This window comes from Myotis nattereri, assembly GCF_964212035.1.
Source record: "Myotis nattereri genome assembly, chromosome: 12".
In the NCBI taxonomy this organism is placed as follows: domain Eukaryota; kingdom Metazoa; phylum Chordata; class Mammalia; order Chiroptera; family Vespertilionidae; genus Myotis; species Myotis nattereri.
This window is the reverse complement of record NC_138087.1, coordinates 57,043,159-57,070,442: the sequence shown is the minus strand read 5'-3', so window position 1 is coordinate 57,070,442 and position 27,284 is coordinate 57,043,159. Positions and strand designations below refer to the sequence as shown.

Below are 27,284 nucleotides of genomic sequence, written 5' to 3'. Positions count from 1 at the left end.
ATTGTAAGGCATGTATTAAGTGTTCAGGGAAGGTTAAACACCCAACCTTGTTACAAGGTCATCAGTTTCACCCACAATGTTTGGTGCAGGATCAAGGGTGGTTTGTTTGTTTGTTTATTTATTGATTTATTTAATTTGATGACCTACTGTGTCCCCCTGATTAATCATCCCTTGGGATTTTATATTTTCATGATCACGATTTATATTCTTCAAGTATGGAGAGACACACGGGGAGCAAAGCCCTAGATCAGATCACAGGACTGCTTTGCTTAAGGTTAGCCAGTGCAGACTTGGCAGAGAGAGGGCTAAGTCTTGCGGAGCGCGGATCCCGGACCTGCTGTGGCCTGGGAACGGTGCTCCCACCCTGGGACAATTTTAGGGCGGAGCCCTTCCAGAATGGGGACTCGGGGAGGTCAAATGCCTGGAGGGGGCGGTAGCACAGGCAAGGTGAGGACTCCAGTCTTGCCTGGGTTTGGCAAAGGGCGGCTTCTCCGTCTGGTGGGGAAGAGAGGGGATCTCATCCAAGACCCCAAGGACCAGCGGGACACCGAGTACCAGGAGGTGTTCCAGCGCCGGCAGTGGCAGCGTTTTCGGCTGCCCCTCCGGGCTGGGCTCTCCCCTCTCATTCCTCCACCCCAGGGAACCCGCGCAGAGGAGAACACTGGCTGCAGGTGCCTAAGACGCCTCGTTGGCGCACTCGCCGCCCTTCCCAGCCAGACCTCAGAGAAGCAGTCTCAAACCACCGTGCAGGTGCTGCAGGAAGCGCTCGGGAAAGCAGTGGTGGCCAGTTCTCGTTCCCAGATTTCTGTCCTCGGATGTTCAGGTCCCTGGCGGGCAGCGGCAACCCGCGCAGCGGAGGGTCGGGGGCGCGTGTATGCGTGTGCTGGGAAGGCAGCCCTCCCCGCCGCAGCCGCAGCGCCAGCGCCTCCCCCTTCCCAAGCGCGCACGGCTCGTCCCCGTCCCCGGAGGCGGCCCGAGCCTCCGCTGAGCAGCCTCGCCTTCGCCTCCCGCGTTTCCTGCCGCTCGCCCTCCCCCGGCCCCGTTCCGGGAGCTGCTGCGGAGAGGCTCCCGGCGGGAGAGCGGCTCAGAGCGCGCACGGGGGCGGGCGGAGGCGGCCCGGTTCGGGGCGGCCGTGCGGGAGGGAGGCGCGCGCAGAGACGCTGACCCCCCTCTCCGCGTTTGCTCGTTTACTCCCCGCCTCCCGCACTCCTCTCGCTCCCACCCCTTCCCAGCGTGATTGATCCGTCACGGGCGCCGCTGCTGCCGCCGCCGGGGCCGTTCTGAGCCGAGCCGGAGCCGGAGCCGGAGCGGGGGCGGCGCCATTGCGCGGGCGCCGCGGGGAGAGCTCGGCGCGGGGCGGCGGGCCGGGCCAGGCCATGCGGGCCGAGTGAGCCAGCGCCCGCAGCCCGCGGCGCGGCATGGCTTCCCCGCGGAGCTTCGGACAGCCCGGGCCGCCGCCACCGCCGCCACCGCCGCCGCCCGCGCGCCTGCTGCTGCTCCTGCTGCTGCCGCTGCTGCTACCACTGGCGCCCGGGGCCTGGGGCTGGGCGCGGGGCGCCCCCCGGCCGCCGCCCAGCAGCCCGCCGCTCTCTATCATGGGCCTCATGCCGCTCACCAAGGAGGTGGCCAAGGGCAGCATCGGGCGCGGCGTACTCCCCGCGGTGGAATTGGCCATAGAGCAGATCCGAAACGAGTCGCTTCTGCGCCCCTACTTCCTCGACCTGCGGCTCTATGACACGGAGGTGAGTGTCCGGCTGCCCGCGCCGCGCCGTCGGGGCTGTAGTGGGCAATGGTGTGTGTGTGTGTGTGTGTGTGGTGGGGGCAGTGTTGGGCAGAGGTAAGCTTTGGTCCTTGGGCAAAGCCCTGATTGACCCGTCGGTGCCTGCCAAGAGCATTGCCAACTGGTGCTCAATGCTCACCCTCTGGTGTCCCACCGGGCTTGGCTGGCACAGCTGCGACCAAGATTTGCTAAGCATCTCACTCCTTAGGGATTGCATGTATGTATATATGTGTGTGAGGTGTAGGATAGAAGATTAGGATCTCCTTTAACCAGAGAAGGAGTAGAGAAGGTGGGAACTGGATCCCCCCAAAAGGCCTGCATTGGTTTTCCCTGCCCAGGTCCCGCTGGTGGGGCTATGGAGTACCAGGTGGGAGGAACTAGCGCAATGACTGCAAACTGGGCCACCTGGGGCTGGGGAGGCCATTGGCCTGCTCGCGGGCCCCAGGAGAGCCGAGCCACGCTCTGAGGTCCGGAGGGCTCCGGACCCGAGGGGCCAGCGCGCGCAGCAGGGCTAGGTGCTTGGTCCGCACGGTGCGGATAGGTGTGGGGCCTCAGGTTCTGCAGCGCTGCCGCCTGGATGTGGCCGGAGCAGTTTTATAAGGAACCCCCCCCACCCCCACCCCCGCGCCTTTGGGTTAGTTGCTCAAAGAGTGCCCTGAGCAGGTCTTGCCCCGGATGCGCGGGTACCCCGTTCGACTGCGCTGCTGCTGTTGGCCCAGCGGCTGCAGGCACAGTTTCTCCGGGCGCAGACTTGAAGCAGGGGCTTGGAGTGCAGCAGCGGTCTTGGTCTCCCGACCTCCTTCTCCCAGGGGAGCCGAATAGCCTAGAGCTTCCCCTCTCAAGCCCCTTCCTCACCCCCTTGGCTTGGGTTTCACGGACCTTCACTGCAGCTCGGGGTCTGAGTGAGGTGCGCAGAAGGTGTTTGGAGGAGCGATTGTCGCTCGCGAGGTCGGGTTTGCGAGTTTTTCCGACTAAGGAAGCCCCCAGCGCTCTGGCCGCAGAGTCTGTGACGCGGCCTGAAGGGGGCAGTGATTTCCTGTGCAGTAAGCTCGGTTGGCGCCTCTTCCACCGCGCCAAGCCTGGCCGGGGCGCTGGGCTTGACCCCGGCTTCCTGGTGCTCTCAGGGCGCCTCTGCTAGAGCCCAGGTGCACACCCCATCCAAGAGGAGAGCCGCGCTGCCGCGCAGATCGTGCAGCCCAGGCTCTGCTTTCTTCTCTGTCTGGCTCCTTTTTGGTCCCTGGAGTAAGAGCAGAAACCTGGATTGCATATTATTCCCTGCCATCCTCCCTTCACGAACTAACCAACCTGCTCTGTGCTGTAAATAAAAGGTGAAGGAACGGGTGACAGTGGTGGTGCGAGAAGGCTGCTGCAAGCCTAGAGGCTTCCTCTTCCCCAGGAGGATGCAAATTGGGGTGGGGTTGGGGTGGGGGTGAGGGGGTCGGACTGTGCAGAGCTAACCCGGTGTGAAATCATATTTGAATGACATTCCCATCGCCCTCATCTTTGTCCGAACACTTAAAGTTCTCTGGGGTACTTGCCCTGCACACATAAATGGAGAGGACGATGCAATTGCACGGAGGCATGCCCTGTTTCTCTGTTGCTTCTGTGTGTGTGTGTGTGTGTGTGTGTGTGTCTGTATGTATGTAGATATATATATATATATGAAAGGACACATGAGAACTGGTTCTTTGGAGACAAAAACGTTTGTAGACAGGGCAGCCCTGCTTGCATCATCACCAAATATTGTCAGCTGCATAATGTTTTCATCATCCGTTTATCCCTCTAGAAAGCTCCCCTGAACGAGATTTCATATTAGCCTGTTTGTGGCAGTAAAGGGATGGGTGTTTGGTTTCAGGGCGTGGGTTGAAGCTTTTAATTTTATTTTTCAAGTGTGTCTTGATGACTTTCTGAGTGAGAGGGCCCGGAGTCAAGAGGATGAGGCAGTTAGGAGGCTCTTCAGATCGTGGGAATATGTAGAAAGCGTTGGGAAGGAGGACAGTGGGTAGTATCAGTCTCGTGCAAATAGGATGCATCTCTATCTCTGTGAAGGGGCACAGAGCATGGGCTTTGGGGTAGATTGGACCTGGGTTCTACTCAGAAACAGGTTATCTTACCCCTGGGTGACTTTGAGCAAGGCATTTATTCTCCTAAGCCTAGATTTCCACATATGAAAAAGTGTGACTATTCTATGTACTCTGCAGGGTGGTGATGTGATGCTTAAGGGCGATAACAGGCCAGAGTGGAAATACCGTGAGCTGGTGGACTCAGCAGCCAGTGCTCTGTCTGGCGTGCTGTAAACACTAAATAAATGTTTCCTGCCTCCCTCCTCTTGTTTTCCTCTGGCATGGATTCACAAGTAAGACGTTGAGACATTGGGTGTGATAAAATGGTCACAACAGAAAGATTAAGACTGCCTATTTTGTTTTCTTGCTTTTGAAATCTCATGAAGAATCAGTGAAGTTATCACCAGAAAAAAAAGAATTCTGGTTTATAATCAAATAATTATGTTATCTTCTGCCATGAGGTGTCACATTTGGGAGAATAGAATACCCAAGTGATATAATACCTAATTTTTTAAAGTGGCCCATGTTTAAAGTGGAGGTACTTTCTTCCTGAGCTGAAGTAAAAGAAGGATTGGTCTGGGTAATTGCAGCAAAATCTATAGTCATCTGAAGAGTGGTTGGGACCTGTTTCATTCAGATGGACTGTCTTTGTGGATTGTGTTTACTCCCTAATCACTTGCTGGCTGTGTCACTTTTTGTCTGTAGACTTGAACACAGATGGATGCGGTGAGCTGATTTTGGCTGGCTTTGCTGACATTTGCTGTCAGTCAATGGCCAGAGACTGTGCGCAGCCAGGATGGACCTTTGTGCACACAGCATTCAAAGAGATGGAGATTTAGCAAGGAATGGGTTAAGCCGATCATTGGGTCAGCTTGTGTCAGTAAAGGAGCATTCTACATGCATTTATCCAGGGTTGTTCCTCTATTGTAATTAGAACAGTGACAGAACCTTTAAAGCCCCATTCAGTGACATGTGTTTGTAAAAATGGAACAGCCCAACAGAGCATCTGCTAGTCAGGACCTCTTTTCTCTGGGGCACCTCAAATCACTTTAGCAAATATTTCTATATGTATTCCAAGAAAGAGTTGAATATATAAAAACATAAACTGGACAACTGAAAATATAGGTAAAAGAAGCATCAGAAACCCTTTAGAAGCATTAAGATTGCTGTACCAAGAAACCTGGGCTAGAATATTTATTGCATTTTTGAGTATTACATTTTAACTCTGAGCTTCCTGGCAGTCAAAGTAAAAAGGTAAACATGCTGGATTATATTTCTTACATGTTGGATTAAAAGCTTCTGAGGGACAATGTTGTTGTTTATAAAATTTTATAGGAGATTCAGAAATGTTCTTCATGTAGTTGTTTCTCACTCTTTGGTAGCCACATTAATGAAATAAATAACCAAGAAATGAGTTTTTAAAAATTACTGGCTTTTCTGATTTGATTAATGTTCATTTTAGAAAATGGAAAATTATAGAGAAGCATAAAAAAAGTAATTTCCCATAATTCACCTACAGAAAGTAATTAGCATTATTCCCTTCCAGTGGCTGGTATGTACTAATTTGTGCCCTTTTATATTTTGTTTCATTCAGTTAACATTATATCATGGGTATTTCTCCATGTCCTCAAATCATTTTTTTTAAAAATATATTTTATTGATTTTTTACAGAGAGGAAGGGAGAGAGATAGAGAGTTAGAAACATCGATGAAAGAGAAACATCGATCAGCTGCCTCCTGCACATCTCCTACTGGGGATGTGCCCGCAACCCAGGTACATGCCCTTGACCGGAATCGAACCTGGGAACTTTCAGTCCACAGGCTGACGCTCTATCCACTGAGCCAAACCGGTTTTGGCATCAAATCATTTTTTTAAAAATGATTTTTAGTGGCTGTCAACTACTCTGTCTTTTGGGTGCACAAGTATTAAATCATTCCCTTCTTATTGGACTTACGTTTTCCCAATGGTTACTATTTTAAATTACTCTGTAATAAACTTAGGAAAAGTTTAGGAGCCAAAGGAGCACATTCCAGGTGTGCATCTCTCCGGAAGTGTACCCTGATGCAAGCATAGACGTAGAAAACCTAGTGGTTGGTGATCGCGTCCTTTCCTTGAGTGGCTTTGCCAACTATCTATTCTCTCATTCATTGTGCTTTAGAAAGGACTCAAACAACTGTTGTATGGAGTCTGAGTTTTTTAAGGAGGTCTGAATAGGGCTCAGCAGGCATTAATTGAGCACCTACTGCAGTTGCTGGTTCTGCAGAAAGGAGTAAAACCCAGCCCTGGGCTCAAGAGGGGAGCTGTTGTGCCGGGGAGAAGAGTAAGGATATATTTGTCATTTTCAATGCAAGATAGTGATTGTGGTGATGGTTGTACAATTCTGTGAATATACTAAAAACCATAGATTCATATACTTTAAAAGAATGAATGTTATGGTATATAAATTATAGTCCAATAGAGCTGTTGTTAGCAATAAAAAGATAGAAAATGATCTCTTTTAGGATTGGGCTCACACCTTACATCCCCACTGCCCATCATGGTATCTGGCCCTTAGTAGGTGTATTGCTTAGGATTCTTCTTACAAATGACAGAAACGCAACTTTATTTGGTTCAGATGACTGAAAAATCCTGGAGTAGGCTGTGCTCAGGCATGGCTGAATCCAGAAACTCAAATGATATCTTAAAAAATCTCTCTCTGTCTCTTAGCTCTGATTTCCTCTGTGTTTGGTTTCACTCTCCAGCAGGCTCTCCCCATGTGGTGGCACAGATGGCCCCTAGCAGCTGCAAGTTTACACATTTCCAGTTTAGAAACTCCAGTAAGAAGTGTGTTTTCCACGTGTTTCAGGAAAAATCCCAAGATCAACTCTCATTGGCTTGAATTGGTCATATGTCCATCCCAAACCAATCACATGACACTGATGGGACTGGGACAGCTGCCGTCCTTTCATAGAGGTGAAACCAGCAGTTAATAGTAAATGCGTTTAGGTATTAGATCATATAGTCTAGACCAGTGGTTGGCAAACTGTGGCTCGCAAGCCACATGCGGCTCTTTGGCCCCTTGAGTATGGCCATGAAGTTTCAATCGCACTGTATGTGCGCGCCCACACGTGGTATTTTGTGGAAGAGCCACATTCAAGGGGCCGCAGTTTGCCGACGTGGTTCTCAATCTTGGCTGCACATTAGAATCAGCTGGGAATCTTTTTAAAATCCTGATTTCTGGGCCCCATCCTCCGGAAATTCTGTTTCTTTGTTATGGGGTGGGGCCCCAACATTAGTAACAAAGAAACAGAATTTCCGGAGGATGAGGCCCAGAAATCAGGATTTTTTTTTAAAAATATATTTTATTGATTTCTTACAGAGAGGAAGGGAGAGAGATAGAGAGTCAGAAACATCGATGAGAGAGAAACATCGACCAGCCGCTTCCTGCACATCCCCCACTGGGGATGTGCCCGCAACCCAGGTACATGCCCCTGCCCGGAATCGAACCTGGGACCTTTCAGTCCGCAGGCCAACGCTCTATCCACTGAGCCAAACCGGTTTCGGCAGAAATCAGGATTTTAAAAAGATTCCCAGTTGATTCTAATGTGCAGCCAAGGTTGAGAACCACTGCTCTAGAAATATAGGTATGGGCTTTAACTAAATGTTTCAATTATCTTAGTTGTCACATAGCTTGTAGTCAAACATTAAGAAAATACTTTAGTCACTTATAGTAAAAAATTTAAGTATGGTAGTCATGTCCTAGAGGTCTGCCTATAAAGCAAGTTCTAGGAAAAATGTTTAAAAATACACTTTTCTTGAGATAATAGAAAAATATAGCTAGTTAAGCACAAAACAATGATAGCTTAAGCCAGCAACTTTTTGTTTACAGCATAATTCCATTTATATAAAGTTCATACACAACATAAAACAGCAACTTTCACGTGGTGTGCCATGGCATACTGGTGTGCCACAGGAATTTTTAAAACATACAATACCTATTTAGTCAGAGGCACTGACCTCTTTTCCGTTAGATTGTCAAATACAAAAATAAAAATAGCCAACACAACAATAGTTGTTCGGTGTGAATGAATCAAAAGTATACCTTATTTTTTTTTTGTCAAATTGGCAAAAATACATTTTTTGTTGTGCCACTGAATTTTAGTATTAGTTTATGTGTGCCATGAGATGAAAAAGGTTGAAAATCACTGGCTTAAACATAACAATAGTCACAAAACATTTAGTTTCTGCTGTTTGTTTTAAAAATAATGTCAGTGATGCACAGTCATGAAATATCTTACAGAATCTTGATTCTTCAAGTCAGATCACCCAACCACAGTGATGAAGACACCAGATAAGAATACATCAGAAACGGAGTTAATCAGACTAAGGAAAACACTGAAGCTTTACCCATGACCCCTTAACCCAGTGATGGCAAACCTATGACACACGTGTCAGAGGTGACACGTGAACTCATTTTTTGGGTTGATTTTTCTTTGTTAAATGGCATTTAAATATATAAAATAAATATCAAAAATGTAAGTCTTTGTTTTACTATGGTTGCAAATATCAAAAAATTTCTATATGTGACACGGCACCAGAGTTAAGTTAAGGTTTTTCAAAATGCTGACACGCCGAGCTCAAAAGGTTCGCCATCTCTGCCTTAACCCCTAACCCTGAATCTTTGTCTTTAAAAATCCTTGAATAAAAATGATCGGGGAGTTAAGATTTTGAACACTAGCTCCCATCCTCCTGAAGTGGGCACACCCTCTTCAGTTGGAAATGCCGCTGGTGGGGAGGGGTTGGGTGGGAGGACGGATGAGGTCAGCTCCACCCCTCTATATGAATACAGAGTGGAGAACAGGTGATTCCTCCAAGGATATCAGAAGCTGTTCAAGAGATGTGGATGCCAGGTGGGTCTGATGAGATAACCACAAAGGCAGGCCTTGGGAAATGCTGAATTCAAGAATGAAACAATAGATGCCAGGGGCATTAAGGGAAAGGGAAGATAATATCTAAGAGCTTCCTGGATGAGAAGTAAAGATAGCCCTGGAAGGTGAATGTAACGTTGACACAGAGAAGTGGGGCTCAGGGAATTGGAGATTGGTTCCCCTAAATCACAGGATAGAGGCAACAAAGTGTGAGGTGTGGTTGAGAATCACTGACTTGTTATATTTTTACCTGAATGCAGGGTTTGTGGAGGAAAAGTTAGCCTCGTGGTGGGTGTGCAAGGCCTTGAATGGTTGGACTTTATTCTGGAGCTGTGAGGAGCCATGGAGGTTTTTGAACATGAATGTGACATGACCAGGGCTGGTAGGAATATAGAGGCTGGATAGTAGACAGATGAGCCTGGAGACCAAGAAGCCAGAAAGCATTTATAGTTGAAGGGAGAGATGCTGAGGCTTGAACAGAGGTGGAGAGGCAGTGAGGAGATGTGGAGAATGGGTAGCACTGAGACCTGACAGGGCAGGAGGGGTAGTGGAGCGAGGAGCCATGGGGGAGTGGGTATATCCGGCAGGCAAGACAGTCCCTGCAATCGGTGCACTATAGGGGAATGAGGAGAGAGCATCCTGGGACAGAATGGCCAACTCCCACTCCAGAGCCTTCAGCTCCCCTAGCAACTAGTGTCTGTTGCATGAGTAACCCTGTTGGTTACTACTTACCTGCCTGGTGACCTTGGGCAAGCCACTTTGCCTCCCTTATTTATAAAATGAATCCAATCTATTAACTGCCTTGTAAGGTGGGTGGGGAACAAACGAGACCATCCAAATAAATCACCAAATCAATTCCTGGTATAGTGTGAGTGCTTGGTAAATACTCACTGCTACATTGTCATCATTATCGTATTCCTGTACTATATGGGGTTCATTACGCTGACCTCACAGGGCTCTCATAAGGAATAAATAAAATGGATGTAGAACTTTGAAACACGATGTAAATGTGATGTAGTGCTCTCTGAAATCTTGTTTTCCAGCACTGTTTGCTGAGAGGTGTGTTGGAGAAAGAGGATCTGAGCATGAGATCTTTATTAATGTGTATCTCCCAGCACATAGTCCACTCTGCCATGTAGCACAGCCATATTTGTCTCTTCCCCCTACTGGACTGTAGCTCTGTGAGAGCAGGGACAATCTGATGCCCCACTATCTTACATGCAGTGGGCATCGGTGAATGTTTGCTAAACTGAACTATGAGTGAACAAATTAGAATCTGCATTCTGAATTAGTAGCACATAAAATGAATGGTTTTTTCAGATCTCATCCCCAGGGTCTTTACCCTCCCCACCCCATCACCACAGGACTTAGGTGACCTCATATATCAGGGTTAACTTGACTGCCAAACTGTAGTTGCCTTCTGCATATTCCCATCAGCACCAACCCATGAGTTTCCCTAGTACGAGGGCAATGCCCTTGGCTGTGCCAGTCCCCAACCAGTTTTTGAGACTTAGCCAGGCACCCATGGGGATGGTGGGTGCAACTAACAGACTAGGGCCTGTTTAGTACTTGACGTTGGGCTAAGAGTTCTGGCTTTCTAACTTTAAAGGGGTCTTCTTCATGTGTTTGGCCTACCCTCCTGTGGGCACAGAGTAACATCAGCTTCTTCACACAGACGTCTAAAATCTCAGCAGGGAAATGAACAAGCTGAAAGTATAAGCTAGCGATACAAATAGAAGTGCTAAACAAGTCATATACAGGCTTTATGTCTTTTGTTAGTCAGGGTGGACTATGCTATGCATTGTTAACAAATCCTGAAATCTCTCCTGTTTAATACAGTAAAATTTATATGTCGCTCACTCAAAATCAGTGTGTGTCAGAAGTCCTCCTGGGTGCTCTCCTCCAAGTGGGAATACTAGAATCCGGGCTACTTTGTGCTGTGACTCAGACACCTGTGGCTTCAAGAAGATGGGGGTATGGAAGAATCCACGGGGAAGGCACACAGGATTTATAACCATCCTTTCTTGGCAGCAACATATTATTTCTACACTTATTTCATTGACCAGAAACAGTTACTGGTCAACCTAATTTCAAAGGAGGCTGGGATATGTAGAAGAGCATGTGGATGTCACGGATACTTGTCATTCTGGTCCTTCAGGAAGTGATGCCAAGATGGATTTAAAAGTGCCTGAGTTCTTGGGGGGAGGTAATTCCTGTGAAAGAGGAGGTAGGGAAACCCTCAGACAACAAAATAGAGCTGTTCATATGCCTGTGAAAGGAAAGGGGAAAGGAAAGGGGAGCTCACTGTCTAAACAGGTGGCCATGACATAAAACATTACATGTAGTATGATCCAGCCATGGAAGGGGCAGCAGCAGGTGCTGGGAATGCATCCCCTTCTGGAAGTGATGGCTTGGTCATTCCCCATGTTGTCATGGAATGAAGTGTGAGTGACTTCTTATCACTTATCTAGTTCTTTATTTTGATTCTAGAAAGGTGAGAAAATTAAATGGCATAGTTTGCCCAATGAGCATCTGCATTCATCTGTTCATTTATGTTATTCTTATTCTCTCTGCTTATGTAATGATGTGCAGTGAGGCTGGTAAGATGCCTTTCTCTGTGTACCTTTCTAGGAACAAGCAGGTGTGCCAGGCTGACACCATGGGAGTGTGAGCCCCATATGGGGTCAGAGGTCTGGGTTCTGGTGCTGGTTAGTTGCTGAGGCCACAGGGAATTCTTTGCTCCTCTCTGTGAATCGCAGCATGAACTGAGGATCGCTGCTCTGTTGTAAGCACCGAGAGGGCAGGCACTGGGCTCCCTTGTGGCTCCCCAGGCACTGTCCCAGGGCCAAGCACAGAGCAGGCGCTCAATAAATATTTATTGAGCAGACAAAGAGATCTAAAAGCCTGGAACTTCAGCTCTTAGGTTCTAAGAGGATTTATGGACATAGTTAATGGAGGTCATTTTAACAAATTAAGGAAGTGCTTTCTATGCCAAGTCATGTGAGGTGAGCTTCCTGCGTGTTCTTTATTTGTTCTTTGGTGTTTTCCGGGGCCCTGTACTTGTGGAGTGCAAAGGGGAAAGGGGACATGTTGGATGGTCCAATAGAAAATTATGTGTAAAGCTGATGTGAGTTTCTTTCCCCCTAACAAACATGCACAGCATCTTCTAAGACACATGAAAACCAAAGAAAGAAATGCCAGTACTTTTCAGCATCTGAGAGCTATTATGATTTCAGGAGACCGGTTTATTGTCAAATGCTCTAACCAGCAGTTGGTAGACATAGGAATCAGGTTCTGCTATCCCCTTTCACCTCCAGGGAGTATGAGAGCCAACAGAGGCTGGTCTGGGCTCTGGTCCTAGTAGAAATGATAGGAATAAAGCCAAGTCATCAGCTTTGGCAAGCCAGGCAATCTAGTGACAGGTCTGGGTATAGTGAATGAAGAGGGGCCTTGGGATCCCACGAAGAGCAAGATTTGTTCCATTCCTTCCTTTTGAGCTGGAAGCTTCTGCTCTTTATCCTTCCATGGTCAGGACTGACTTAGGAACTGGGTAAGCTCAGTCTGGAGGTGAACATCTTCCTGATTTGGTTTTAGTTTGGACCCTAAATCTGAGAGATGACCAAGTTGACTAGAATTGTGTGCAAAGTAAGAGCAAATTGGTTATGAGCTGGAGTTTGAGGGTCTGAGAATTTTTGCTTGAGTAAAGGGCGATGTTGTAACACCTATTAGGGCTGATTGGGGCATTCTTTTCCCAGTTTTCTACTGACCGTGTGTGTGTGTGTGTGTGTGTGTGTGTGTGTGTGTGTGTGTGTAACTGTCTACATTGCTGGAAGGATAAAGTGTCATTGTCATCTTGAAAATTAGTGGTAGATCCAAAATACTGAGTAAATGGACTCATCTGTCTTCATCAGTGCCCACGTTCCACAGCTGCTGGCTGGAGCAGACCCCCTTCTCCTGCCATTTGGCAAGGACATCATCAGTCACCATTCTGATAAAATGGAGCCAATGAGAGACTTTGTGGAATGATACATTACTGCTTCTCTCAGAGGCAGGGTCAGGAGGTGGAAGAAAGAAAATGATATTTTTGTACTCTGCTCATGATCCACTTGACTTTGTTCAGAGAGAACTGATTTTGAAAGCAACAGCCATCCTTATAATGCTCACTATATTATCTAAATCGACCTAAATCGCTTTGTTTCTAGGACTACCCATTCATCGAAGCTTTACTGAGAATGCCCAGAATTCTTTCAGGGATTCAGGCAGATGGGACCTGGACGCGCACTCCAGGACGTGCCATCAGAGACATGCGCATGCTCCCCCCAGCCCAGCTCAGAGTGCCTTGACTGTGATGGAAGGAGAATTGGCTCCCCTATCACTCCACAAAGCATCCTCGGAGGCCCAGCTGGCCCTCCGGAGCTCCTTGCAGGACTCTGGAAGTCTAGAAACATTGGGGAGCCCTGGGAGAACTTCTAATCTTGTCATAAACAAAGGAAAAGGGAAGGGAAACATTTAGGTGCAAATGTATAGGAGAAGGAAAATAGAATATAACAACAGCAGCAAGTCACCCTTATCCTCTGCTTAGCGTGTGTCCATCCTTATGTCAAATGCTTTGCATCATCACTCATTTCATCCTCACAACAATCTGATGGAGTAGATACTGTTGTTATCTTCATTTTACAGTTGAGGCTTTGAGACGTTGTGATGTTAAATAAGTGATTTATTTAACATCACAACCAACCAAGGTAGCTGGGATTTTAAACTGGATGGTCAGACTTTGATCTCTGCGGCTCAAGCACTAAGTGAAACAGCATCTTCATATAGTTGTCTTGCTCCCATGAAAGCAAGTGGCAAGTTTTGTCAGTAGCTGATGCCTTAAAAAATTTTTTTGGGTGAATTTTACCCAACTGCTTGCCTTTCCTTTAATTCAGTCCCTTCTTCACCCATTTCCCTGTCGGCCCACTCAGTCACACATAGAGGCAGCGCTGTACTCTAGTCACTTTAGGCATGTCTGTCTGCACACCTGGCTCACACAGATCCTCTCTCTGTTCCCCTTGTACCTGCAGAACTTGTCACCTCCTGTAGTGCTTTCTTGGAGTGTTAGTGTTTACGTCTGTGTGTGTCTCTCCTGTTAGACTTGGATCATCTCAAGGACAGCAGCAGAGCTCCTTTATACATGTAGCTCATACTTGCTAAGCACCAAGTACGAGGCCTGGGGCTGGTTAGGGGGTATGTAGAGATGAGCTCAGAACAGCTGTGCTCTCAAAGGCACATGGGGAGGCCACTCAGTTCGTACCGAGTAGCATGAGAAGCGTGATGGCGCAGCTTGGGGCAGGTGCAAGGGCTGTCCCCCAGGTGCAGAGGACAGTTAGGAACACGACCCAGCCCTCTGGTTAGGTGGTTTCCCTGCCTAATACCCTGCAGGGACTCACCATTGTTCTGGGAATGGAAACAACAGTTCCTGTGGCCTTTTTCAGAGTCTGCCCTGCCCACTCCCCTGCTTCATTCTGAGTACTCTTCCCTCTCCCTCTGGGGTCCTGTTAGTTTCTAGGGTGAGTGTCCTCCCCCCTGTACAGAGCCTTTGCACAAGCTGTTCCCACTGCCTAGAATGCTTTGGCCGCCTCTCTTCATCTTTAGATACCAGCTCAAGTGTGCTTTCTCTAGCGTCCCTGATTAGGAAAAAACCTCAGCGTGTTTTCTCTAAGAACTGTGAACTTTTTCTTTCTGGTGCTTAGCACAATTACAGTTTTACATTGCTGGATTGTTTGGTCAGCGTCGGAGTTCCCCTGTTCCCCAGGGGACTGTGAACTCTGTGAGTGCAGGAATAGGTCCGTCTTGGCTCACCATAGTGCCCAGCACAGTTTCTAACACATAGTAGGTACTCAATAAATATTTGCGGAATGACTGAATGGATGAATGCTGAGGGATTTGTGAGTCTGATCTGTGTGATGGGGAGCCAGTGGGGCACTGTGGAAAGAGAATCAGATGACTGGTGTGTGCGTGCTGGTGCCTCGGTGTCCTCATCTGTGAAATGGGGATACTGCATTCTTAGAAGTTTATTTTGAAGGTTGAGATAGAACATTTATGTGAAGTACTGAGCATAAGGAGCCACATTGAGTAGGCACCCAGTACATGTTGCTATTTTATTATAATGTATATGAAAATGTAAAATGTTATGTAGTCACATAAAAACCGGATCTTATTTAAGGGGGGGACTATATCATGAAGAAGTGTGTGATCTGTGTCTGAGCGTGATTGGATGGGTTTTCTAAGTTAAGTGGTTGTTTCTACATCCCATCCATTTCCAGAAGAATCTGAGGTGCACTGAGAACTCAGTGGTGAGCCTCCCTCGGGCCTCGGGACTAGGTTGTTGTCCCAGGGACGTTCTTGGAGCTCGGTGTTGTCACTGCTGGCCGTTGTACACCACTCTGAGCCGGGCCAGCTCACAAAGTGCACAGCGCGGAGCCTGCAGGTGCTCGGTCAGATCTGTGAGTGAGTGAAGGCCTGTGTTCGAGCACCCAGTGTGGCCCCTGGCACATTGCAAATGCCAGCCAGTGCTTTTTGCATGAGTGGTGCCAAACACAATGTAAAATATAACAATTTTGGATAAAATTATGACTGAGCCTCTAAATGGAGCAGAGGGAGAAGACATTAACAGGCATCTGTGAGGAATGATTGCTCCAGTCGAGTACTGGATTTGAAGGTGAGAGAGAATCGTCCTGTGTAATGAGATCACATTTCCCTTCAGGCTCCAGGGACACATTTTTTAGCTTAGAGGGCAGGGTGGTTCAGGGGTAAGAACTCTGCACTTGACATGGGCGACCCATCTGTGATATTCAGTAGTGGATGACCTTGAACAAATCATTTAACCTCTCTACACACCTTGGCTAGTTCATATAAAGTGGGAATAATAATGCCTGCCCTGCTTTTCCATGAAGTTATTGTGGAGATCGCTGGAGGGAGAGTGGAAAGGGAGAGAGAGGAGGAGAGGAGAGGAGAGGAGAGGAGAGGAGAGAAGAGAAGAGAAGAGAAGAGAAGAGAAGAGAAGAGAAGAGAAGAGAAGAGAAGAGATGGAGGAAGGGAGGGGAAGAGAAATAGATTCAAGTGAAAGGGTTTAAAAAAATTGTAAAGAGTTTCAGATATAAGATACACCTTAAACTAAGCACAATAATTAATTTTAACTCTGGGTTGTTATTCAGGGCTTTTGGATGTTTCCAATAACATCTTTATAAAAGACACAGGGATGTTCATGTGGGTGATTCATTCAACCTCCTGATACGAGGGGGGTCTATTATTGGATTATAATACTGTGAGAGCGGTAAGGCAAGGTGCTAAGGTATTTTGACCTTTGTAGGTTGTCTTACAGAAGCATCTAGAATAAGTTGTAGTTAAATGTCTTCCTCTCAGCTATCAGATGTCTTGGGAAGGCAAGGATGAGGGGACTTAACCCCAAAAGCCCCAGCGGGAGCTGTGCACACCATGGATGCCTGAGAGCATTTAACAGGAGTAGGGCCCAGCCTTATGTGACACTGCTTAGATTCAGGAGTGAGCCTGCCATGAGACCATTCCAATTTTAACAATAGAAAAATGGGCAGCCAGTCGTGCTGCAGACGTTTCCCTTTTTGACATGGGGTTAGCCACAGACTGTAGGTCCTGGGAGACCTGTCTCTGAGTGTGGCAAGGTATCTGGCAAGGATTAGGTACCCCCTCTGTCCCCTGAGACTGCTGGGGCTGCCGCTGTCATTTGCATCCCAGTGATTGAGCAGACCATCTTGAGAGGATCGAACTCTTGCTGCCCAGCTGGGATGCTGAATGGATTTCCTTTTGCGACCTGCCAGGTTCCAGCCCTTTTCCAGCCTGCCACAGGTCACTTCTCAGAGCAGAGACGAGGCCATTCCTAAAACCCATCCGGATGGAAGAGATTCTGAGCAGAGCAATGCAGTGGTTTCTCACACCCACTGATAAGAAGGTAATGCATAAAGTCTGAGTTGGATTTTTACTGAAATGGACCCATTCTGGGTGTTTAGAGAAAGAGAATTGTGATGGCTCAGGGGATGCTGAAAGGAAGGGAAAGGACACATTCAGAATATAGGCGTGAATCTTAGAAGGCTCCATCCCAGGGTCTTTCTGTGGGAATTGGGTTCTCTGAGCCTTCGCTTCTTTATCTGTAAAGCAGGAAAGGGCTACCTGCTCTGACTCCCCTCCCCCAGGAGATTTTATGCTTAAATCAGATAATGGTGTTGGAAAGCCCTTGAGAAAAGTCAAGATAGGAATACTGAGATTAAGTATTTCAGTGAGAGAGCCCTTTTGTCTGACACGTGTCTGAACGTGGGAAAAAGGAAATCATAAAAGCTACAGAAAAAGCTGTTGTGAAAATAATGGGGACTGAAGTGGGTATCATTTAGGTTTTAGGAGAAAATAGGGCAGTGGATGTAAAGATTGAACTATCTATTCTTATTTTTAAGTCAGAATTTACTTTTCAGGGCAGAAAATGGACAGTTGAATTCCTTCCTCCTGTATAAGTTAGAAGTCAGGCGGTCACCGGGGATTTAAAGCCCACCAGAAAAAAACAAATAAATATATCCTGAAAAGAAACCAGTTTAGAAGCTTTCAGATCTTTGTATGGTATAAATAATCATAATTGACATAATAGTGTTAGGAAGGACACAGCAGTGCCACAAATCCCTATCATTCTGAGTCCTCTGGAGGAAAGCCCGGCTAGGAGATGTCTGGAATAGAGAACATTTTAGCGGATGATACTGGCCCATCTGCTGGCTGCAGCAGTTTGCTTTCTCCAGTCCAGCTCTTCCTGTTTGGAGCTGTATAAGGTCTTCTACAAACCTGGGATGTGGGAATCATGCTTTATTATCTAGGTGCCCAGAGAACAGACAGGAACTTGCCCAGTTAAACCACAGTGTCACCCACCATCAGCACGATCAGCCTCTTCAGAGCAAATACATTCCATGGTCTTAGCCTCTGTTCTAAGCACTTTATTATAGCAGATCATCTACTTCCCATCAAGGCCCTATGAGGTAAGCATTTTATTGCCCCTATTTTTCAGATGAGAAAACTGAAGTACAGAGAGGTTCAATAACCTGCATAAGGTTACATGGCTAGCAATTCACTTATTCAAGAGTCTGATTCTAGGGCTCACATCCCTAACCACCATGCACCACTGTCTTTGTGTTTGGCTTCTGAAGGGACCTTAAATGATTAAGTGGTCCGGTCACCAGCCTTCCCACAGATAAACTTATAAGTGCCCCCATATTACAGAAGAGAAAGCTGAGGCCCCATGCTATAGACAATGTTTGTGTCCCCCACAATATTTATATGTTAAGTTCTGACTCCCAATGTGTGGGGCCTTTGAGAGGTGATTAGGAGCCTCTGGGAGACTTTGCCCTCATGGCTGACATTAGTGCCTTTTACCATGTGAAGTTACAGCAAAAGATGGCTGTCTATGAGCCAGGAAGCAGACCCTCACCAGACACTGAACCTACTAATCCCTTCATCTTACATGTTCCATCCTCCATAACTGTGAGAAATTTCTGTTGTCTATACTAGACCAAATGGATTAAGATACCCAGAGAATAAGGGAACCTTGACTTGCTAAGCCACACAATGAGACTGCAGGAGAGCCAGGAACTCAAACCCAGGTTCTTCATTACAATAGGGGCTCCTCCAGAAGATTTTGCCCTACCGTTTGTGTGGTGGAATTCACACAAATCTTTTGTAACTTTTCAACCAGGTAGAGAAGATGGTCCATTTAGGTGTATCTGTTGTTTGAATCTCAAGTCTAAAATGTGTTCATCTGCAAGTAGTCTGTGGTGGTTGTCAAAAGGATTCTGTTCTTTGCCTGGGCCTTTAAATATATATATATTAAAAGAAGGTATGTATTCTTTCTTTAGTCAGTGATTTGAATAAGGTCATAGAAGTCATACTGGTCAAATTTTGCTGATGATGTCAAACTAGGAGATTAGCAAATATTGTTGATGGCAGAGCTAGAAGACAAATTTCCTCTTGTTACGTTCCCCTCATTGCTCCAGGATTCCAATTTTATTTGTCAGGATTCACTATATCATCTGGCATGTGGGTTCAAAAAACCAGTTGCTTAAGGACAGAACTAAGTTGATGAGGCTTAAAGGGAGTTGGTGTGAAAAAAGACTGAGGCCCTAGTTGACCAGGATTCATTATGATCTCTGGGGGGAGGGAGCAACTGGGGTCTGCTGCTCAGCGCATGTGCTGATGTAAGTTCAGGCCACCTGGGAAAGGCTGGAGTCCCTGGGTCCCTGAGCTCTCTTTCAGGGCTTGTGCAGGGAAAGACGATGCCAGTGATATTATCTAAGATGTGCACAGACTAGAGAAAAGCTCCTATAGGCGACTCTGGCTTTGTCTTAAGTTATCCCCCTCCCCCTACTCCCTTTCTTATATAGATGCTTATTAAGTAAGACCGTTGTGTGCCAGGCACTGCAATGGGCCCTGGTGGGCAGTACCAAACATGGTCCTTGTCCTCCTGGAGCTGGAACATGTGTGTAGTTGGTGTCAGGGGTTATGGGATGGGGGTCATCAGGCTGGTTGTGGATAAAATCCAGACACCCTAAAGTAGACAGCCATGTGGCCCAGAGCTGGCAAACACAGTGAGACCAAATGGAGGAGCCAGAAGTGGAAGGGTCATTCTGTGGAATAGTGCATTCTGCTTTGGGTGGAGCAGTTCAGAGATGGGGTGGTGATGCAGCAGCTGGCCTTGAGGAAAGCACAGAATTTCATCCTTAGGGCAGGGAACTCAGGCAGAGGCCATCACTTGGACAAAATACAGATCTATGAGGAGAGAGGCTTTGGACTGGGGTATAGTTCATCTCTACCACACACATTGTTCTCACTCTGTGTTTTTTGGAAAATGTTATTGTAGAGTATGGCAAAATGTATTCGGCTTTGATCTTCCATTACTTTGGAATCACAAGCCTCCTTTTTCAGAATGAGGACAAATGTACTGATGATCAATAGATATCTTTGAGTACCATGAGCAATTTCTGTTTGGGGGGCTTTAGTCAATATTGTGCCAATAGAGTCTGTCTACGCTGTTGGACTTTTTCCAGCTGGGAAGGGAATGCACACTTACAAGACCATTTTTATCTTTGGAAAAGTCATCCTAATAACAAGCTTTCATATTTTCAGAGTTTGAGCTAAAAGAAAAAAAAGATAACTTGCAGTGTTTTTAGCTTATTATAGAAGTAATTTATGTTTATGGTAGAAAAATTAGAAAATGCAAAGAAAAAGAAGAAAATGAAAATCACTCATAACCCCACTATCTAACATAATCACTGTTGAGATTGTGACATGTATCATCACACTTTTTGAAAAATAAAATTCATATTTTCTGCTACTTGTTACTTGCTGTTTTTTCTTTAACTCTGTATAGCATGAAGAGCTCTCCAGGCCATTTCAGAACCTCTACTCCCTATTTTTAAGTGGCTTCCCAATAGCCCACTAGGCCATAGTTCATTTGGATAATCTTCTGTTATTGAACATGTGGGTTGTTTCCAGTTTTTGTGGTTCTAAACAGTGGTGCAGCATACAGCCTTAAAACAAAATATGTGTACTTCTGCATGATTAGTTCTTCAGGCTAGCATTGGCTGAGCCAAAGGGTATGTTTAATTTTAATATTTTAATACTCAGTTATCTCTGCCATTTCTGAAGAGTTTTCTCTGAACCAGAATCAGGTGCTTTATATGCATCATCTTGTTTAGTTTTCATAACATAGATAGAAATTGTTATTATTCCTCTTTTGAGATAAGATAAAACATCTGAGGTTTAGAGAGTTTTAGTAACTTGCCCAAGACCTCAGAGGCAGGACATACAAGGGATCAAGCCCACTTAGCTGCCTGCAGGCACCGCCTGAAATTCTCAGACAGCAATGGCGGGGTAGAGGGAGGAAGGGATGGCGGGGGAGGGGGGGGGGAAGGCGGGGGGGGCTTTACCTGATTACATAAGTGGGAGTTATTACTAAATAAAAACAAAAACTAAAGCTCTGCCAGTTGGGCAATTGATAAATTTTTATTTTGCACTTCTTTGTTTATCAGAAAGGTTGAATGTATTTCAGTATTTAATGAGCCCTCTGTTTTAGTGAATTGACTTGTCATATCCATTGCCTATTTTAATTAAAACACAGCTCTTTTCTACTGATTTGTGAAGCTGCTTTTTATATATTAAAATTCTTCCCCCTTCTAGTATGTGGCACATATTTTATTTTCCAGTTTTCTCTCTTGCTTTATTATATGTTTATTTTTTAACATAGGGGTTTTAAAATTTTTCACATAGCTAGATTTATCTTATGATTTCTGCTTTTGGTGCCATGCTTAGAACATCCTGCAAATACTCCATGGCTTTATAAACAACCACTTAGATTTTCTTTTGGTTGCATGGATATTTTTAAATATTTAACACTTTAATACATTTAGAACTTATTTTTTTATGACATGACCTGTAATATATTTTTCCAAATGTTTAATCCACTGTCCCAATAGCATTTGTTGAGTAACTTATTTCTCCACTTACTGGAAATAGTTGCTCTATTTCTGAACTTTCTGTTCTGTCCCATAGGTATGTCTGATGCTTTCTGGGTCAGTGCCCCACTATTTAAATCACCTTAGCTTTATATTATACTTTAATATCCCTAAGACAGGTCTTCTCCATAATAGTACTTCTCTCTTAAAGGATTTTCTTAACTATCCTTACCTATTTATCCTTATGCTAGAAACTTAGAATGATTTTTTTGAGTTCTAAAAATAATAACAAAAAGTTAATATTTTGGTTGGAACTTGATGAATGTAGAGATTGATTTGGGGAGAATAAAATTTTTTATGGTATTGAGTCTTTACATTCAGGAACAAGGTACATCTTATCTTTCATTCTTACCTGTCATATCCCTCTGGAAAAATTGATAGTTATTCATTCATTCAACAAATATTTCTTGAGCAGTTCCAGACATTATAGCCCTTGTCACATAAATCTTACTTGTTTCACTAAGTTAATTACTCAGTGTTTTATATCTTTTTTACTATTGTGAGTGTTATCCTATTACTTTATAGTGGTTCCCCTTCATTACTGTATTTTTTAATTAATTATTGCTGGTAAGTAGAAAACTTTGATTTGTGAATATTACTTTCATCACCAGCCACTTAATTGAATGTTCTCATTGGTTCTAATAGTTTCCCCCAGGTTTCCTTAGGTTTTCTGGGTAGTCATATCATTTGCCCATAACAATACTTGTGCCTCTTTCCAATATTTTTACCTTGCTTCTTTGTCCACAGATTGAATTGTAAACTTTGAGAACAGAACTGGATAGAAGTCGTGAGCATATTCTTGGCTGATGGACTGACTGCTGTTTTACTATTGCTGGGCATGCTGGCTGTTGTTTATGACACACTTTGTCTACCTTCTCCCTCATTATTAAGAGTTTGGTTTTGTTATTTTAGATCAGAAATGAGTGCTGAGTTTTATTAAATGCTTTTTCAGCATTTCCTTTATGAACTGTTTGCATTTCAAAGAGTCATTTCAGCAGGCTGGAGTCATTTCAGCCTCATTTCTGCAGCTCCACTGTAAACTCTTAGAGGGTGGGGACTGCCCTCAAGGCCATCTACACTCATTCCTCCCTAGTCAAACTGAGGCCCGGTGGAGAAACAAAACCATCCTAGTGCTCCCCTCAGTAGGTGCTCAGTCCACATGTGTGTTGGAGCCAGTGGATGCATAGTCAGTCATGGGCATGAATTTTAGGAGGATGCTAAAGTCTCCTCAAGGTTTAGAGGTGGGATGGTAGGGGACCCACACCTCCTCACGTGTACTGATTAGGAAGCCATCAATATGAGGAGGCATTTCCTCCAGTTTTCCAGATGAGGTTAGTATCATGTTTGCCTCATGGACGAACTGAATTACAATGCCATAGACATTTAAATTGTGGGCCATAAAGTGCTTGTCAAGTACTAATTGCACCCTTCCTGAGCTCTGGTATTACCAGCCTCATGATTATGCCGGATGCTGGGTTGGCAGGCAGGCTTTCCAGCAAAGCACCTCACAGTAAAGGTGCTGCTGGAATTGGGCAAATTTCATCTGGGGAATTAGACCTGCTTTCCAAATAAAAAAGTGGTTAAGGGGCCAGGGAATGAGCTGGACAGTGGTTGGAAGTGCCCCCAGGACAGTACCAGTTGACTTGGCTGAAAACAAGTGGTTCTAAAACGACTTGGTTGGAAACTATGATCAAGTGAAAATTAGGTCCAAAATGATGAGTTGGCAAAAAATGAATAGTCCCTAATATTGGATTTTTATGTGTAGTAATGTAGGCACACTGTTATTCAACAAATGTTAACCATCTACTGTGGGCCAGGTATTGTAGGCAGTGGAGGTATGTTAGTGAACAAAACAAAGATCCCCTGTGGAGAGCTTGCATGCTAGTGAAGGAGATGGACAAACTATGCATAAATAAACATCTTAGCTAGCTGGCCATAAACCATGTCAGGTGGTATGATACTAGGAAAGAAAAGTGAAGCAGAGTAAGTGGGTGAGTGATAATGATTTAGGGGCTAGGTAAGCTCTGATGTCTAGAGAAGTCCTCTGAGGTAGCATGTGAGCAGAGACTGCGTAGTGCAGTGGTTCTCAACCTTCTGGCCCTTTAAATACAGTTCCTCATGTTGTGACCCCCAACCATAAAATTATTTTCGTTGCTACTTCATAACTGTAATGTTGCTACTGTTATGAATCGTAATGTAAATATCTGATATGCAGGATGGTCTTAGGCGACCCCTGTGAAAGGGTCGTTCGACCGCCAAAGGGGTCGCGACCCACAGGTTGAGAACCGCTGGTGTAGTGGAAGAAAGAGAGCCTTTGATGTCATGAAGGATAGGCCAGTGGAAGAGCAGCTGTGGGGGCCCTGAGGCAGTTTGTGAGGGAACTTGAGACAGCCACAAGACTCTTGGGGCTGGAGCAGAGTAATGGATTGCTATGGATCACACTGGCCAGAGGGAAGGACTGGATCCCCATAGGTTTTATGGCTATGATACTATCCAGGATTTTGAGCAGAGAGATTACGTGATTTGACTTGTGCTTTAGGGCCATTTTCCAAACTCTGCTTTAGGCATTTTTGGGTTCATTTCTCAAAAATTTTTTTTGGCAGAGTAGGCATAATTGGCTGAAAATGACAGAGATATAAAAAGAGGGGAAAAGCAGCCAATCACCACCACAAAACCCAGAAAAGAATTCTGAAAAGTTGGCTTGAATATCTACAAAATGTTGTAAACCTGTCTCAGATGCCCTTAGATTATTAATATGGGAAAAGCCAATGAGTAGGACTCTTCATTTCTGACCAGATTGTTGTTTGGATCAAGCCTTCATCTGTCCTGGGGCTGGCCAGTAAGCAATTTGCCAGACACCTCCTTTGGTCAGGAGCCTGGGTCTGGCATACAAGTGGCTTAGACCCATCTTCTTGAAATGAGAATAGCCACTGCAGATGGCCGGACTTGGGCACTGGTAGTACAACTGGGCTTCAAATAGTGCAGTAGCCCTCTTGGCCATGTGAAACAATTGTATCATCTTTGATGTTTGCTCCTATTGTTTTATAGGCCTGTAAGGCAGGATAGGTTGGACTGGGAGCTTATGTTGAGTGAATGACCATCTGAGGTCCTGGGTACCAGTGTGGAATTCTTTCCTTAGCACCTCAGGGGCCTCCTGTGCTCCTGGGCACCTTGCCCACCTCTGTTCCTGTAGTAGTGTGATGACCTGTTTCTAGCCTGTAAAGCCTCAGGGTCCCCCCAGAGCTTTTGTGAGCTCTACAAGGCAGGGTGGCATGGCCAGCTCAGCCTCTGAGGCCCAACTCAGAACCCAGCATCCCCAGCGCCCCACCAGGTGTGAGGGTGTAGCAGTTTGGCTCTTCTGTGCTATACTGCTGACTGGCTGCTTCTCTTCTCATCTAGTCTGCCATCTCCTCGCTCTCATCCGTCAGGAGCGGTGAGTCTGTACTTACGGGGAGTGATGTGCCAGGAGCTGTCTCCTCCTCTAGGCTGGCCTCCTTGGCATGGACCTTCTTTTGCTCATTTCTGCTTTTTCCCAAACTCCCAGCCCCATCCTGCCGGCCGAGGCACCAGCTGTCAGGGCCCTTGTACCAGGAGCCCATATTTATGGCAGAAAGGTAAACGCAGGGTGTGTGAAGGATCCTGTGATCCCCACATTACGGTGGCCTTCGTGGCTTTCACAAGTGGGTATGCTCTTCCCCTCAGAAGAACATCAGGGATATCCCTATCATTTGTGTTGATTGTTTTAATCAATTTGTAAGATCAGGCGTCATTACTGAATCTGGATTTGGGAATCTTGTGGAGAGTTGGCTCTACCTCCATGGGAAGCAAATCGTTAGGCCCCTTTTGTGTTCCAGGCACTGTCCAGGGCACCAGAGGGAACTGCTAAGCAGAGTTCATAAAGCTTCCCTGTTTCCTCCCTGGAGGATGATGGCGATCAGAATGACCAAACAGCATGACCTATGCAAGGCTGCAGGCTGGGCCCACAACGCCCCGAGTACCAGTGTCTGACTGCTAAGCAAAGTTTATAAACCTTTGCTCTTTCCTGGGAGGATTGATGTATGGCGTGTGTGGATGGCATTTGCAGTGACTTGTAGGCCCCAAACAAGGCTTCGTCCTTACGTAAACCATTACCATTTATCTCTTCTTCAGCAGGGCTTCTTGTGACCTTCAGCGATAGCAGCTAAAGAATGAGCACTGAGTGTAGGTCAGACAGGGGCTTACTTACTCACTGAGCAGCGCTTTATAGCAAACCCAAAGTGATGTCGGTGACGACGCCGGGTTTCCATGTGCAGTTCTGCCTCATTTATTCTGGGTTTCAGGACAGGAATTGTACTAAGGCAGTTATTTTGGGGGAACTAAGGTTTTTACATTTAAACACCAGAAACTGTTTTCTTTTAAAATATTGGTATTTTATGTTTCTTTCTAAAATATTTTTATTCATTTTTTTAACATAACACTTTTCATATGTATGTTCATTGTAGAAAAAACAAGAAAATACTTAATATAACAACTGTCTCCCCTAATCAGAGATAAGCACTATTAATATCCCACCTTCTAAGATGTGGGGCTTTTAATTCAATCTTTTATTGATGATTCAAGACCCTTATCTCAGTCCTCATTAGTTGTCATCTACTTCACTCTGGGGAGTTAGGTAAGGCATGTAATTTTTGTCCCTGAACTAGGATTCTTGGCTATAAAACCCAGATAATAACAACTGTTAGTGAGGATGTGGAGAAATTGAAACCCTCACATACTGCTGATAGGAATGTGTGGTTGTTATCTATTTTGTTATGTTTTTGTTTTTTTTTTCATTCTCCTGACGCCTACTAGCAATTTCTGCTGCTCTCTGTAAACCTTCTTTATATTCCTTTTGCCTCTCTCTCTCCATTCACCATGTATTCTGATTCCAGGATGCACATCTTCCCTGGACATTTGAATGTTTCTGAAACTGGGATGTGTCTCTCCAGCAGGCAGAGGAATAGTTCTGATGAAGATTATCATCGTCTGTGTGTAGTTAGGGTTTCATCTCTTTTCCACCTCAGTAGTTATGGTCACTTGTTTCATTGGAGACTTTCCACTCACTCAAATTTTAACTTGCATTTGGATTCTACATTATTGCTTATTATGTGTTCTAAAATATTACACTATAATGAAGTAATGAAATTATTGTCAATGCAGAAGATTGCCTGTTACATGCCAGGTGACATGAAGGTAGCAGAAGTTGCCCAATCTCTCAGAATAGATAATAAAAATTTCAGATTTAAGGGAAGTAGATGTGACTAACTTTTGTGTAATGGAGAAATAGCAGGTGTCTAAAATTAGGAAAGGGTTAGGACTGATTTTCAAACAAAACTATTTAGTTTCCATCTATATAATTCAAAGAAAAATTAAACTACAAATAACCAAATAGGTAATTCAGATGAAAGCCCCTTATCCTTTGGATTGCCTGAGAATTATTCTGTCAGTTTGAAAGATGCTACAGGGGTCAAGGCCATGAAGTTTGGGTCATGAACAGCAAGCTGTCAGTATAATGTTATGCATATCCGGTAAAGGCAAGCACTGACTTCGAAGGACCTTGAGAATCTGAATCTGAAATATGTTTAGATTAAAGTTTAGAGTATGATACTGAAGAATAAAGTGTTTTAGATAATCCTGTGGTTTTTGTTGGTGAGTAAAAAAATTCTGTGATATGACTTAAAAATGAAGGAAACCTGTCACACTCTACAACAGGGGATCTCAACCTGTAGGTCGCGACCCCTTTGGCGGTCAAACGACCCTTTCACAGGGGTCGTCTAAGACCATCCTGCATATCAGATATTTACATTACAATTCATAACAGTAACAACATTACAGTTATGAAGTAGCAACGAAAATAATTTTATGGTTGGGTCACAACATGAAGAACTGTATTTAAAGGGCCAGAAGGTTGAGAACCACTGCTCTACAACATGGATGAAATTTTAGTACATTATATTAA

General features: G+C 45.3%; 1 protein-coding gene across 1 annotated transcript in view; it reads left to right on the top strand.

The window, feature by feature from the left end:
* Positions 1–1,371: 1,371 nt before the first annotated feature.
* Positions 1,372–27,284, top strand: part of GABBR2 (gamma-aminobutyric acid type B receptor subunit 2) — a 312,072-nt gene continuing 286,159 nt past the window's right edge. Inside the window, exon 1 of the mRNA XM_081103760.1 lies at positions 1,372–1,742. Coding sequence (XP_080959886.1) covers positions 1,419–1,742 — 324 coding nt within the window. The 5' untranslated portion in view covers positions 1,372–1,418. The remainder of the gene's footprint in view (positions 1,743–27,284) is intronic.